Source organism: Hemiscyllium ocellatum, chromosome 4, assembly GCF_020745735.1.
Source record: "Hemiscyllium ocellatum isolate sHemOce1 chromosome 4, sHemOce1.pat.X.cur, whole genome shotgun sequence".
In the NCBI taxonomy this organism is placed as follows: domain Eukaryota; kingdom Metazoa; phylum Chordata; class Chondrichthyes; order Orectolobiformes; family Hemiscylliidae; genus Hemiscyllium; species Hemiscyllium ocellatum.
The window spans coordinates 100655646-100672539 of record NC_083404.1 but is presented as its reverse complement, the minus strand read 5'-3'; the positions used below and the strand labels follow the sequence as shown (position 1 = coordinate 100672539).

Below are 16894 nucleotides of genomic sequence, written 5' to 3'. Positions count from 1 at the left end.
TGCTATCAACCCTGTCTATACCTCTCATGGTTTTATAGACCTTAATCAGGTTCCCCCTCAACCTCTGTCTTTCTAATGAAAATAATCCCAATCTAATCAACTTCTCTTCGTAGCTAGTGCCCTCCATACCAGGCAACATCCCTGGTATGAACCCCCTCTGCATCCTCTCCAAAACATCCCCATCCTTTTGGTAATGTGGCAACCAGAACTGTACGCAGTATTCCAAATGTGGCTGAACTAAAGTCTTATACAACTGTAACATGACCTGCCAACTCTTGTACTCAACATCATGTCCGATGAAGGAAAGCATGCATTGCCTTCTTGATCAATATCGACCTGTGCTGTCACCTTTGGGGTACAATGGACCTCAACACCCAGATCTCTCTGTACATCCATTATCATCAGGGCTTTTCCATTTACCACATACTTCGCTCTTGAATTGGATCATCTAAAATGCATCACCTAGCGTTTGCCCAGATTGAACTCTATCCGCCATTTCTCCTCCCAACTCTCCTAATCTCTCTATATTCTGCTACATTCTCCGATAGTTCCCTTCACTATCTGTTACTCCACCAATCTGTAAACTTGCCAATCAAACCACCTATACCTTCCTCCAGATCATTTATGTATATAACACACGAATGGTCCCAGCACGGATCCCTGTGGAACACCACTGGTCACAGTTCTCCATTTTGACAAACTTCCCTTCTGTCTCCTGTTGCCAGCCAGTTCTCTATCCATCCAGCTAGTACACCCTGGACCCCATGCGACTTCACTTCCACCTACCAAGGGAAGCCTTATCAAAAGCTTTACTGAAGTCCATGTAAATGACATCTATAGCTCTTCCCTCATCAACCAACTTTGTCACTTCCTCAAATAATTTTATTAAGTTGGTAAGACATGACCTTCCCTGCACAAAACCATGCTGCCTATCACTGATAAGCCCATTTTCTTCCAAATGGGAACAGATCCTATCCCTCAGTATCTTCTAAAGCAGCTTCCCTACCAGTGATGTCAGGCTCACCATTCTATAATTATCTGGATTATCTTTGCTACCCTTCTTAAACAAGGGGACAACATTAGCAACGTTACCACAGCCACATCTCCTTCCTCAGCACCAGCCTCTTCCTGACCTCTCCGCCCCAACCCCACTTCAGCCTATCACCCTCACCTTGACCTCTTTCCACCTATCACATCTCCATCGCCCCTCCCCCAAGTCCCTCCTCCGTACCTTTTATCTTAGCCTGCTGGACACACTTTCCTCATTCCTGATGAAGGGCTTGTGCCCGAAACGTCGAATTTCCTGTTCCTTGGATGCTGCCTGACCTGCTGCGCTTTAACCAGCAACACATTTTCAACTCTGATCTCTAGCGTCTGCAGACCTCACTTTTTACTTGAAAACATTAGCAATTCTCCAATCCTCCAGGACCTCACCCATGTTCAAGGATGCTGCAAAGACATCCGTTAAGGCCCCTGATATTTCCTTTCTTCCTTCCCTCAGTAACCTGGGGTAGATCCCATCTGGACCTGAGGACTTGTCCACCTTAATGCCTTTTAGAGTACCCAACACTTGCTCCCTCCTTATGCCTACATGACCTAGAGTAATCAAACATCTATCCCTACCCTCAACATCCATCATGTCCCTCTCCTCGGTGAATACCAATGTAAAATAATCATTAAGAATCTCACCCATTTTCTCTGACTCCATGCATAATTTTCCTCCTTTGTCCTTGTGGCCCAACCATTTCCCTAGTTACCCTCTTGCTCCTTATATATGAATAAAAGGCTTTGGGATCTTCCTTAACCTTGTTTCCTAAAGATATTTTATGAATCCTTTAGCCCTCTTAATTCCTCGTTTCAGATTGGAAGATAATTTGGAAATTACGACCAAAGCTTTGTCTGTTTTCAGTAGCTTAGACCTTACAAATGCATCCTTTTTCCTCTTAGCTGGTCTCACAATTTCACCTGTCATACTTGCCATTTCTTTCCCTCATTTTCACAGGATCATGTATGTTCTGCACTCTAATCAATCCCTTTTTAAAAGCCTCCCACATATCAAATGTAGATTTACCCTCAAACAGCTGCTCCCAATCCACGTTCCCCAGCTCTTGTTGAATTTTGCTCGGGTTGGCCTTCCCCAATTTCGCACTCCCTTTAAGACAACTCTCGTCTATAACTCACGGAATTGTGATTACTATTCCCAAAGTAATCCCCGACTGAAACTTCAGCCACCTGGCCGGGCTCATTTCCCATCACCAGGTCCAGTGTAGCCCTTTCCCAAGTTGGTCTATTTACATACTGCTGTAGAAAGCCTTTCTGGATGCTCCTTGCAAATTCTGCTCCATCTAAACTACTAACACTAAATGAAACCCTGTCAATGATGAGAAAATTCAAATCTCCCATCAACACCATCCTTTTGCTCCTATATCTTTCCATAATCGGTTTACATATTTGTACCTCCATCTCACGCTCGATGTTGGGAGGCCTGTAGTACAGCCCCAACATTAGTAGCACACCCTTCCGAATCTGAGCTCTGTCCACATTGCCTCACTGCTCGAGTCCTCCATTGTGCCCTCCTTCAGCACAGCTGTCAGATATCACCTCTGACCAAGTAATGCAACTCCTCGACCCCTTTTACCTCCTTCTCTATCCAGCCTGAAGCATCCATATTCGGGGATATTTAGTTGTCAATTTTTCCCTTCCCTCAACCAAGTCTCAATAATAGCGATAACATCATACTCCCAGGTACTAATCTAAGCCCTAAGTTCATCTGCCTTACCTACTACACTTTTCGCATTAAAACAAATAACATTTCTGATCACCTGTCCCATTGTGTTCATCATCTGCTCTCTACCTAATCTTCCCCTTAGTCACAGAGATGTACAGCATGGAAACAGACCCTTCGGTCCAACACATCCATGCCGACCAGATATCCCAATCCAATCTAGTCCCACCTGCCAACACCCGGCTCATATCCCTCCAAACCCTTCCTTTTCATATACCCATCCAGATGCCTTTAAATGTTGCAATTGTACCAGCCTCCACCACTTCCTCTGGCAACTCATTCCATACACGTACCACCCTCTGTGTGAAAAGGTTGCCCCTTAGGTTTCTTTAATATCTTGCCCCTCTCACCCTAAACCTATGCCCTCTAGTTCTGGACTCCCTGACCCCAGGGAAAAGACTTTGTCTATTTATCCTATCCATGCCCCTCATAATTTTGTAAGCTTCTTTAAAGTCATCCCTCAACGCTCCAGGGAAAACAGCCCCAGCCTGTTCAGCCTCTCCCTGTAGCTCAAACCCTCCAACCCTGGCAACATCCTTGTAAATCTTTTCTGAACCCTTTCAAGTTTCACAACATCTTTCTGATAGGAAGGAAACCAGAATTGCATGCAATATTCCAACAGTGGCCTAACCAATGTCCTGTACAGCCGCAACATGACCTCCCAACTCCTGTACTCAATACTCCGACCAATAAAAGAAAGCATACCAAATGCCTTTTTCACCATCTATCTACCTGTGACTCCACTTTCAAGGAGCTATGAACCTGCACTCCAAGATCTCTCTGTTTAGCAACACCCTCTAGGACCTTACCATTAAGTGTATAAGTCCTGCTAAGATTTGCTTTCGCATTTATCTGAATTAAACCCCATCTGCCATTTCTCAGTTCATTGGCTCAGCTGGTCAAGATCCTGTTGTAATCTGAGGTAACCTGTTCCTGTCCACTACACCTCCAATTTTGGTATCATCTGCAAACTTATGAACTGTACCTCTAATGCTCGCATCCAAATCATTTATGTAAATGACAAAAAGTAGAGGTTTCATTACCTAGTTCCTTACAGACTTTAGTTACTCCCTCTTTACTGTCCACTAACCAGCTCATTTAGTTCCCACTCCCCTGCCACGTTAGTTCAAACCCTCCCCAACACCCTTGGACATTGGTTCCAATCTGGTCCAGATGTAGACCGTCCGATTTGTAATCGACCCACCACCCCCGGAATTGGTCCCAATGTCCCAAAAATCTGAATCCCTCCCCCCGCACCATCTCTCAAGCCACTCATTCATCCTGCCTATTATTTCATTTCTACTCTGTCTAGCACGTGGCACTGGTAGCAACCCTGACGTTCCTACCTCTGAGGTCCTACTTTTTAATTTTGCCCCTATCTCCCTAGATTCTGCTTGTAGAACCTCATCCAGTTCTTTTTAATCTATATCATTGGTGCCTATATGCATCATAGCAGCTGGCTGTTCACCCTCCCCATTATGAATGTTCTGCTGATCTGAGACATCCCTCGTGCACCTGGGAGGCAACATACCATTTGGGAGTCTCATTTTCAGCCACAGAACCGCCAATCTACTCCCCACAATTGAATCCCCTATGACTATAGCCCATTCACTCTTTTTCCCTTCTTTCTGTCCAGCAGAGGCAGCCATGAACCTGACTACTGCTGCCTTCTCTTGGTGAGTCATCCCCCTCCAATAGTATCCAGAACAGTATACCTGTTTTGGATGGAGATTACCACAGGGGATACTTGCACTGCCTTCCTGCTCTTTCTCTGCCTTTTGGTTAAGCATTCCCTTTCTCCCTCAGCAATCCTAATCTGCGGTGTGACCAATTTGCTAAACATGCTATCCACGACTTTGGTCTCACTGCTCCCGCTGCAAACTGGAGGCTGCTGATTTCATGAGGTTAGTACTTAAATGGGAAACTTACCTTCCCAGCAGCCCCCAGTCCTTGCTCTCACTGCTCCCTCTGCTGCGACAAAATGGAGCTGTTCGAACAGTCAGTGCAGACTCAATAGGCCAAATGGCTTTTCTCTGCACTCAGGATTCTATGATTCTATAATAACTAATACAGATTTCCAACCAAATATTCCCAGTCTGAGGGTTCTACAAACTAAACACTTTCACTGAGCAAGAAAGGTGCTGAATGGGATCGCTCGAATTGCGCTCTAGGAAGGTGAGTGAATTGTTATATTTGGACAGTGGCTAAACCCGAGATACTACACGTGTACTGTCTCCCACCCGTCCTCCCCCTAACCAAAAAAAAGACTCTGGTGTGTTGGAAAGGTAAAGTTTTACTTTTTTGTTTATTGTGTGCTGGTAAGTAGTGCAATTGGTTTAAAAAATTATTTAATTTATCTCCTTAATTGTTCTGAACAATCCTTTTTTTCAAGAAGCTGTATTGGCTTTTACTTTAGTCAGGTCTCCTTCAAACTTAATTTAAAAGTTTTTTGTTAAAAGAAACTTGGTCATTTTAGTTTCTAAGTTAATAGCTTAATTTTATTGTGTAATTTACAACAAAGAAAACAAAACTTCCATTTAACACTCCAAGAAGCCTTCAGTCAACTACTCTCTGACACATTTTAAACCATGGTTTAAAATCATGGTTTTGGAAACTTTAGTCTAGTTAATGTTTAATCTCTTCACTAAAATAAACAAATGTCATATTGGTGTTGGTCTAATACAAATTTTGAAGAAAAATATGAATACATATAAATCATACCCCTTTTACTGAGTAAGAGGACCCAAACTAAACACAGTGCACCAAATGCCATATCACACCTTTTATTTTACATAGGAACAGTTAGACTTGGTTTAAATACTTGAGCTTAAAGATTTTCTACCCTAACTGCGATAATGAAAAAAATCAACAAACGAACAGGAGCAGAAAAGGGGTGTGAAGACAGAATATTATTGGTCAAACGATAATTTCTCATTCGCGTTTTGTTCCCGGTTAGTATGCACAGCTGAGAATTTTCTCAATTCTTGCAGGCAAGATATTCCACAGCACGATTTTTGGTCTGACTTGCAAGATACAGATATTCAGGAATTCAATGAATTCCTTCCTGGCAGATTAGATTAAAAACATATTTTCTGGGGTACAAGTTAATTAAAATCTTCATGATCAAGACCACTGACGTCCAATTGCTGTTGTAACAGATTTGTCCAATCAAAAAAGTATCCACTCAGCTTTCCATGTATCATATAGGCCAGATGAGAGTCTGGCTGCTCCCAGACACCTCCATTCCAGGCTGCTGAGTAGACCTCAACACAGTACAATAGAGGTGAAGAAATGCCACATAGCCCTCCCCCAAAGAAACTGCCCACGATGACAGAGAACCTGGTATGCCACTGAAAGGTCAGCAGCATTGAAATTAACATTGAAAGACAAGTGTAATGAAGCTATTGTAGGCAATTCCCTCGGATGCTGCCTAACCTGCTGTGCTTTTCCAGCACCACTCTAATCTTGACTCTAATCTCCAACATCTGCAATCCTCACTTTTGCCAAGGTTCATACAGTGGCAGGTTAAATAGAAGTGAGCTTCAGGTAATGCTGAGTTGGGGTTCAATTTAACAGTTAACCAGAAGTTGTAATAGGTTTTAATTCGTCTAACTTTTCTTGGGTAATTATTAAGTAAAATCAAAACAGAATCATTGAAAATCTCTGACTTTAACTCAAGACTTTATCTGAGAGTTCCAGATGCCAGGTAATTGCAACTTCCTAGGTAATTTCCGTGGAATCATCCAAATCGGAACTTCTGTACGGTCCTAACATGCAACTGCTATATATGCTGCTGCAATAACAATCTCTCCATATCTGGGCCAAGAACTAACAGACTGCAGTTAATTCTTTGTTTAGCCACCAGAGGGCAGAGATCAGCAGAATAAAATTCAACCAGAAGCAAGCAGTTTTCTCATGAATCAACAATTTGAATATGTATTTCTTTCCCCAAACAAATTCTGAAAAGATTCACAATTTTAGGAACTAATAAAAGTTCAGTCCTATATAATAACAGATATTTTAACATGGAGTAAAGAATTTAGACACATTTTATAGTTTTACAAAACAAATCATTTAGTGTTTCTGTCCGCATATAATCTTTGAAATCCTAATAATCAAAATATCTGAGGTATCAAAATCTGAGGTATGTTCTCTTCTTATAGTAATTTATGGAAACTCAAAAATGTTAAGCTGCATTCAGGTTAAATGTATATGACCTTTGTACTTCAAAACGGAGAGCATATTTTCTCAAATTAGACTATTCAACTCTCATTAGAAAGAGCTATTTAAGCCAGAAATTGTAATCACCTTTAGATAACAAAAACAACATTGATTTAAAATTATTTTGGTTACTTTTTACCTACCAGCATTTAAGCAAGGAATTTGGCTGTATTCACATTCTCTTTCGTGCCTGTCAACAGCTTCTAAAGAACAGATTGTTTCACAACCATGCTGCCTATTTTTGCACCAAATCTGTAGGCGATTCAAATCATTTCGCATATACCTAACAAGTAAAAAAAAATAAAGTTTAGTGACCATATCGCAGCAGCATCCTTTAGTACCTGAGCAGTGGGTGCTGCTGAGTCACTCTTGGAGACTGAAATACCTTACCCAGAGTACATTCTGTGCCTTTTCCACTCTTTGTGCTTGCTCCTAGTGTTGTTCAACATGGGTACGTACTGATCCAGCAGCTGAAACAGAGACTTTTTGTGTGTGTTCGACCTGATGCCAAAACTGAGACTTAATGGTGTCTGGAGTCAATACTGATGACTCCCAGGACAACTCCCTCACCTCTGTATTCCTCTGTGCCGCCATTGCTCTGGGCCTGTCAGGGCAGTGAGACAGATCATATCCAGGAATAGGCATGATTCAGGGTGTATTTGATTAGTCTTAGACAGCTTTCCCAATTTTGACTCTGCTGGGCCGACTGGACTGATTTTGCCATTGTCGCTTCCAGTTCTTAATCTGGTGTCAGGTAATACAGTTTCATTTCTTTTTTGAGACTTTATATCGATTGTTACACTGAGTGTCTTTCTAGGGCATTTCAGAGGGCAATGAAGAGTCAACCATATTGCTATGGGTCTGGAGTCACATATCAGCCAGACTTGGTAGTTTCCTTCTCTAAAGGGCATTAGTGAATATGACAAGCTTTTCTGACAATTGTTTCAAAATCATGAAGTCATTTCATTAGACTCTTAATTCCAGACTTCTACGGAACTAAAATTCCACCATATTCAATTTCTGCCAGAGTAGGATTCAAATCTGGGTGGCCCAGAACATTACCAGGGTCTCAGGATTAATAGCCGAGTGATAATACCACTAGGCCTCCCCCTTTAAAATTTTCAAAATAAGTCAAGTCTTTCCTCGATCTTGAGCAATCGAAGCAGCAATTAGGCACATCCTGCTCCTCAGATGTTGCCTGACCTACTGTGCTTTTCCAGCACCACTCTGATCTAAACTCTGGTTTCCAGCATGTGCAGTCCTCACTTCTGCCTAGACTCCAGAACAGGTCACATCCCTCTCTTCATTTTATCCCATCTAAACTACAGTCTCAAAATATAAAGTTATTGATCTCAGTTTTAATAATAGCTATAAATAATGCAATTTGTATTCTCTGTTTTAAAATTTCACAATATCTGTGTTAGTTTGTAATCTTGAACATCACTTATGCTTTAGTTAATGCAGCTCATTGTAAATTAAAATCAATCTCAAAGTAAAACAAGAGCCAAAGCTATATTGCTATCTACCTTACAGAGCTTTAACTTATTACTTTTGGGGAAAAAAATGTTTAAAACGACAAATGATACATTATATAGGTCACAATTAATTGAAGTCTACAGAGTTGAATCAGTGCCAGTGAGAAGGAATTAATGAAGAATGCACACTTCCATAGAAATATTTTTGAAACCCAAATACACCAGCTCAGAAACAGAAAATTCAAGCTTTTCCTTTATAATCAATTGTTAGAAAAATAGGCAGTATCTTGTATTTCCATTACATGTTCATTTGAGGGCAGTGTCCTTGGTCAAATGATCTTCAACTATACCCATCTCTGCATCGAGCAGTCATAAATAGAGCTGCCACATCATGTATGCAAAGTTATCTCTATTTACAAAGATAAGGAAGAAGTCAAAGCCTTTACGCAAGAAAAAAATATGAAAATGATAAAGGTAATCGGCAATTGACTGATAGGACACATTGGAATGGCTTAGTGTATGAACTGCCTGCTCCGGATGGCTTGTATCCCAGGTTGCTAAGAAAAGTGGGAATTTGGGATTACATGTATGAATAGATTCAAGAATAGCTTCTTCCTCCCTGTTTTTAGACTTTTTAATGGACCCCTCTGCACGTTCTTTGTAGCTGTAACACTATCTTCTGCATTCTGCTCTATTACCCTGATGTACTTCTGTATGGTATGATTAGCCAAAGTAGCATGCATAACAATACTTTTCACTGTATCACAGTACATTTGACAATAATAAATCAAATCAATGGGATGGAGGTGCCAGAGGATTGAAAAGCGGATACTCTTGCTCAAGAAATGGTGAAAGGTCACCCAGCTCCACCCCTACTCCCAAGTCCACACCCACACCAGATCCCAGCTCCAAGCCCTGTCGAGTTTTCACCATCCCTCCAGACCTCCCCCTCACTGAGGACTCATCCCCACGGTGATGGATGACATCACTTCTGTCCTCATCATGGCCGCTTCCACAGCCACTTCTGCCCCTCACAATTCCTCATGCAACACATGTGACACCACTTCTACCTCTCACATTATCACTGATGTCACACGCTCATTGACTTTTGCGCCACCCCCCCCGTCGTGTTTGCCACCACTTCCACCCCCACCGCTACTCACCAGTATTCTGCTGACATGCTCCCCACAGATCCCACTGTCACCATCCCAGCCCCCTAGAACCCTGAGGGGAACACCACCCCTGCTCATGACTCCACCCCCATTCCCCCCACCATCACACCCACTCCAGTTACAGGCTCTACCCCTACTCCCAGCTCCACACCCACACCAGATCCCAGCTCCCAGCCCTGCCGAGTTTTCACCATCCCCCCAAACCTCCCCCTCACTGAGGATGAACGATCAGTCCTCAGCAAAGGATTCAGCTTCATCCCCCTCCACCCACGCATCAATGAAATTAATACACGCCGTGACGTCGAATACTTCTTCCACTGGCTCCGCCTCCGAGCTTACTTTCACAATTAGGACTCCCGCCCACCTTCCAAGGACCCCTTTGCTCACCTCCAACACACTCTATCCACCTGGACACCCCGTGTTGGCCTATTACCTGTCCTCAACTTCTTCATTTTCAACTGTTGCCAAGACATTAACCGCCTCAACCTGTCTACCCCGATCCCCCACTCCAACCTCTCACCCTCACAACGCACTGCCCTCCACTCCCTCTGCTCCAATCCCGACCTCACTATCAAGCCAGCAGATAAAGGGGGTGCAGTGGTAGTCTGGCGCACTGACCTCTACACCACTGAAATCAGACGCCAACTCGAAGACACCTCCTACTGCCCCCTTGACCATGACCCCGCCCCTCATCATCAAATCATCTCCCAGACCATATAGAACCTCATCACCTCAGGGGATCTCCCACCCACAGATTCCAATCTCATAGTCCAGGAACCCTTCGCTGCCCAGTTCTACCTCCTTCCCAAGATCCACAAGCCTGACCACCCTGGCCGACCCATTGTCTCAGCATGACCCTGCCCCACTGAACTCATCTCTACCTACCTCGACACTGTCCTATCCCTCCTAGTCCAGGAACTCTCCACACACATTTGAGACATCACCCATGCCCTCCAGCTCCTCCAAGACGTCCGTTTCCCTGGCCCCCAATGCCTCATCTTCACCATGGATATCCAATCCCTCTACACCTCCATCCGCCATGACCAGGGCCTCCAAGCCCTCCGTTTCTTCCTCTCCTGACATCCCCATCAGTACCATTCCACCGACATTCTCATTTGTTTGGCTGAACTGGTCCTCACCCTTAACAATTTCTTCTTCGAATCCTCCCACTTCCTCCAGACCAAAGGGGTAGCCATGGGCACCCATATGGGGCCCAGCTATGACTGTTTCTTTGTTGGCTATGTAGAACATTGCATCTTTCATAATTACACCGGCACCACTCTCCACCTCTTCCTCCGCTACATTGATGACTGCATTGGCGCCACCTCGTGCTAACGCGAGGAGGTTGAGCAATTCATCAACTTCACCAACACATCCCACTCTGACCTTAAATTTACCTGGACCATCTCTGACACCTCCCTGCCCTTTCTGGACATCTCCATCTCCATTAATGATGACCGACTTGACACTGACATTTTTTACAAACCCACTGACTCCCACCTCTTCCCACTCTACATCCTGTAAAAATGCCATCCTGTATTTTCAATTCCTCCGCCGTATCTGCTCCCAGGAGGACTAGTTCCACCACAGAATACACCAGATGGCTTCCTTCTTTAGAGACTGCAATCTCCCTTCGCACGTGGTTAAAGATGCCCTCCAACGCATCTCGTCCACATCCTGCACCTCCGCACTCAGACCCCACCCCTCCAACTGTAACAAGGACAGAACGCCCCTGGTGCTCACCTTCCACCCTACCAACCTTCGCATAAACCAAATCATCTGCCGACATTTTTGCCACCTCCAAACGGACTCCACCACCAGGGATATATTTCCCTCCCAACCCTTTCCCCCTTCTGCAAAGACCGTTCCTCCGTGACTTACCTGGTCAGGTCCTGGCACGTTCCCCTGCCACCGCAGGAATTGCAAAACCTGCGCCCACACCTCCTCTCTCACCTCCATCCAAGGCCCTAAAGGAGCCTTCCACATCCATCAAGGTTTTATCAGCACATCCACCAATATCATTTATTGTATCCGTTGCTTCCGATGCAGTCTCCTCTACATTGGGGAGACTGGATGCCTCCGAACATCTCTGGAACACTGGCACCAATCAACCACACCTCCCTGTGGCCCAACATTTCAACTCCCCCTCCCACTCAGCCGAGGACATGGAGGCCCTGGGCCGCCTCCACCGCCGCTCCCTCACCACCCGAAGCCTTGAGGAAGAACGCCTCATTTTCCACCTCGGAGTACTTCAACCCCAGGGCATCAATGTGGACTTCAACAGTTTCCTCATTTCCCTTCCCCCCACCTAACCCCAGCTCCAAACTTCCAATTCAGCAGAATCCCCATGACTTGTCCTACCTGCCTATCTTCCTTCCCACCTATCCACTCCACCATCCTCTCTGACCTATCACCTTCATCCCCACCCCCATCCACCCATTGTATTCTTTGCTACCTTCCCCCCACCCTCCTCCCTGACCTATCACCTTCATCCCCACCCCCACTCACCTATTGTACTCTATGTTACTTTCTCCCCATCCCCACCCTCCTCTCACTTACCTCTCCACCATTCATGCACTCTGCCTGTATTCCTGATGAAGGGCTTTTGCCCAAAATGTCAATTTTCCTGCTCCTTGGATGCTGTCTGCACTGTTCTTTTCCAGCATCATTCTAACCCAGAATCTGGTTTCCAGCATCTGCAGTCATTGTTTTTACGTAATTACAGACCAGTCAATTTAATTTGGAAAGGGATGACTCAATTAAGAATAGCCAACATGCATTTGTAAAGTTGAAAGTCAGAGAGTCATTGAGTCATACAACACTGAAACAGATCCTTCAGTCCAACCAGTCCATGCCGAAGATAATCCCAAATTAAACTGGTCTCACCTGCCTGCTCCTTGCCCATATCCCTCCAAATGTCTTAAATGTTGTAATTATACAACATTGTAATGTTACCTACAACCACCATGCGAACCACACTTTGTAAAAACAATTTGCCCCTAATGTTTATTAATTCTCTCTCCTCTCACCTTAAAAATGTGTCCCCTAGGCTTGAAATTCCCCCATCCTTGGGAAAAGACAACTACCATTAACTTTGGCTATACCCCTCATTATTTTACAAATTTTACTTCTTTCAGGTCTCCTCTCAACCTCCTAAGCTCCACTGGAAAAAGTCCCAGCCTTTCCTTATAACTCAAACCTTCCGTACCTAGCAACATCCTGGTAAATCTCTTTTGAACCTCTCCAGCTTCTTAATATCATTCCTATAACTGGGCAACCAGAACTGGACACAGTATTCCAGAAGAGGCCTCACCAATGATCTGTACAACCTCAACGAGACTTACCAACTCCTATACTCAAAGGACTCAGCAATAAATGCAAGTGTGCCAAACATCTTTTTAACCACCCTGTCTACTTAAAGTGTTTGACTAATTGCATTTTTTGATTAAATAACAAAAAGTTAACAAAGGGAATGCAATGGTTGTTGTCTTTGTAAATTTAAAGAAAATGTTCGACAAAGTACCAAATAAAAGGCTGATTAACAAAACTGATGCTCATGGAGTAGAAGTGCGTGCTCCATCTTGGAATCAAATTAATATTTTATACGCCATAGTCTACAGGTATTCTGACCTCTGTATTAGAGTATGTTCAGTTGGTGGAAGAATCTTTTAGCACATCCCAATAGAAGAAGCATGAGCAAATTTTGTGTCATCAATATGTCCATTAAGTGTAACAAAAACGTGCCACAGGAAATAAATATACACATTCTTTTCTTTAAATATTACGGGTAAATGGCTAGATTACCTAAACAATGGTCGAAGCATGGATACATCCAGAGCCTGACGATCTTCAGGGCAATTATGATTCTGCACGAGCCAGCCATGAATGCAAGTAGTACAGAAGGCATGTTCACACGGAGCCTGTAAAGGATTCTCCAACACATCTCGACAGATGCAACACAGCAATCCTTCATTTACATAGCCTACAAATCGCTCAATATCATATCCCATTGTATTACTATATGCTGTACCTATTTTCAAAAAGAAAATAAGATGTTAAAGTTTAAAAATAAATTACATGACACAATATAATTTTTGTGTTAATACTGAATAAAGGTATTGTTCTTACTTTCTAACTAATTGATAAACATTAAAAGTTTGATGTCTACAACACCTCAGACATATTTGGTATGATGATACCAAACTGTGATTTATTGATCAAAGTGATTTCCTGAGATATTTAGGTATTGGACATACCAGATTTGAAAACAGTGCTTAAATTGTTGACCTTAACTCGGAACGCAGCAAAAGTACCAACATTGGTCACAGTTTCCCCCAGGTTAGAAAAGAAAATGGGTTTCAGTTCCCACTCCGAATCTGTATTCAGTGGCCTCCAGCAGAAATGTATGTATAGACACAAGATAGTGGACAAATTGCTATATTAAACCAGTGTAATAGCATCTAAGTAATACAGCTTATTGATGCATAAATCATGTAGCAGACTCTGATGCTGAAGATACCCGGCGACTTATAAGCTGTTTTAAGTCACTGACTTACTTTCACTATTCGCTGAATGAAATGCATTTCACTTAACGTTCCAATGATTTTCATGACATGAAATACAAATACTTCAAAACAATTACCAAGATGATTAAATAAATATCAGATCCACATCAGGTTTTAAACAATATGATCTATCAACCCAGTTTCCTTAATGAACACAATTACTAATTTATTAAAGCAAAACCTATTCAATGAAAATGCAATAACTGATTAACATATACACTTAATCTTCAGTAACAGAGAGAAAAAAAAGGTCTCTGCAGAGATTTTGGAAACGCAAATCAGACCCGGACTTATACACTTAATGGTAAGGTCCTAGGGAGTATCACTGAACAGAGACATCTCAGAATACAGGTTCATAGCTCTTGAAATTAGAGTCGCAAGTAGATAGGATAGTGAAGGAGATGTTTGGTATGCTTTCCGTTATTGGTCAGAGTATTGAGTATAGGAGTTGGGAGGTCATGTAGCGGCTGCACAGGACATTGGTTAGGCCACTTTTGGAATATTGTGTGCAATTCTCATCTCCTTCCTCTTGGAAAGACGTTGTGAAACTTGAAAGGGTTCAGAAAAGATTAAGGATGTTGCCAGGGTTGGAGGATTTGAGCTATAAGGAGAGGCTGAATAGGCTGGGGCTGTTTTCCCTGGAGCATCGGAAGCTGAGGGATGACCTTATAGAGATTTATAAAATCATGAGGGGCATAGATAAGATAAATAGATAAAGTCTTTTTCCTGGGGTGAGGGAGTCCAGAACTAGATGGCATAAGTTTATGGTGAGAGGGGAAAGATATAAAAGGGATCGAAGGGGCAGCTTTTTCACGTAGAGGGTGCTGCATGTATGGAATGAGCTGCCAGAGGAAGTGGTGGAGGCTGACACAATTGCAGCATTTAAAAGGCATCTGGATGGGTCTATCAATAGGAAGGGTTTAGAGGGGTATGGGCAAAGTGCTGACAAATAGGACTAGATTAGGTTAGGATATCTGGTCAGCATGGATGAGTTGGACCGAAGGGTCTGTTTTCATAATCTACAACATCCATGCCATGCAAGTGACCATTTCCACAAAAAGATAATCTAATCATTAACCCTGATATTCAATAGCATTACCATTGGAATCTTCCATGATCAATATCGTGAGATTTATCATTCATCAGAAACTGAACTCAAATGGCCATATAAATACTATGGTGACGAAAGCAGGTCAGGTGCTAGGAATTGTGTAGTGAGTAACCCAGTTCTTGACATCTCCAAGCCTGTGATCATCTAGATAGTACAAGTCAGGAATGTGACAGATACTCCTGAGAAACCTGACAACCTCTAGAACAAAGCAGCCTCCTTGATTGACACCACATCCACAAACATTCACTCCCTTCAGCACTGATGCTCGGTAGTAAATGTGTGTACTACCACCAAGATGCACTAAAGAAATTCACCAAGGATCCTCAAAACAGTACCTTCTAAATCCACAATCACTCCATTTAGAAGGACAAGGGCAGTCAATACACAAAATACTACTACGTGCAAGGTCCCCTCCAAGCCACACACCACCCTGCCTTGGAAACATATCACTTTTCCTTCATTTTCCCAGCATCAAAATTGTGGAACTCCATCTCCTTCAGGCCCCACAATCCTTAGATATATGTATTCCTCTAATCCTAGTCACTTGCACACCCGAACTTTAAATCGGTGGTCGTGCCTTCAGGTACTTAAGCCCCCTGATCTGAATACCCACCTTACACTTTTCTGTTTCACTTTCCTCCTTTAAGAAATTAAAGACCAAGCTTTTGGTGACATAACAGTTCCTTAAATAACTCGTGCAATACCTCATTTTGCAATGCCTCTATGAAGCACCTCAAGACATTAAAGGAAAAACACAGGTAGCCACTGCCACACCTATAACTTTCTCCTCCTCTAACAAGATGTCAAGGACATGAAACGCTAACCGTTTTCCCCCATGGACCGATGCTGTCTGACCTGTTGATTACGTGCGGCAATTTCTGATTTTATTTCAGATTTCCAAGATAACCTCGGTGTTTCACCTTTTGATGGACCGTGAAGCCAGTCTGTAATTAATGAGGAATTCCTGAGAAATGCCTTCACTCGGTATCACACGGGGGAGGCTGAGGCGAATGTCAAAAGTGAATTTAACGGGAATGAAAATAAACCCTTGCAGCAGCAAAGAAATAGAAGGAATAATGTTCCTGGGGAGAGATGGAGGAGGTGGGAATGGGAGTGGTGCAGAGCGTAAACAACCACCTTTAATTTACTGGACCCGCTGGCATATTCCTGTGATGTCAATTCAAAAGATTTAATCGGTATTTGTGCTTTAATAAACTGATCAAACAACAATATCGATTCTATCGATATAAAAGCAGTACCTCTCTCTCGCTCCGCTCACTCCTCTCCAACTTCACTTAGCAACCGTTACCGTAAAATGTCGCAAACCAGTCGCCGCCTGAAGTTTACGCCTCTCGTTGCCAATGGTAACAAGAGCGAAAATCAGCGACTGCCGCTAAATAATCTGTCGTTGGGCGTTTTAAAATGTACCCTCTATTTATCAGCGACAAATTGAAAATGTTAGTCTGGACTGGGGTCGGTTTCAGGGAAAGTTGACAAAAAGACAGTCCTAATTTCGCTATTGTTAGACAAACGTGAATGAAGGCAGATGTCACACCTGACAATCT

General features: G+C 43.1%; 1 protein-coding gene across 1 annotated transcript in view; it reads right to left on the bottom strand.

Moving 5' to 3' along the window:
* rnf41l (ring finger protein 41, like) overlaps positions 1-16639 on the bottom strand; it is a 33737-nt gene extending 17098 nt beyond the window's left edge. Inside the window, exons 1-3 of the mRNA XM_060824423.1 lie at positions 16589-16639; positions 13458-13683; positions 7150-7289 (exon numbers count right to left, since the gene is read on the bottom strand). Of these exons, the coding sequence (XP_060680406.1) occupies positions 7150-7289; positions 13458-13663 (346 nt within the window). The 5' untranslated portion in view covers positions 13664-13683; positions 16589-16639. The remainder of the gene's footprint in view (positions 1-7149; positions 7290-13457; positions 13684-16588) is intronic.
* Between the last annotated feature and the right edge of the window lie 255 nt (positions 16640-16894).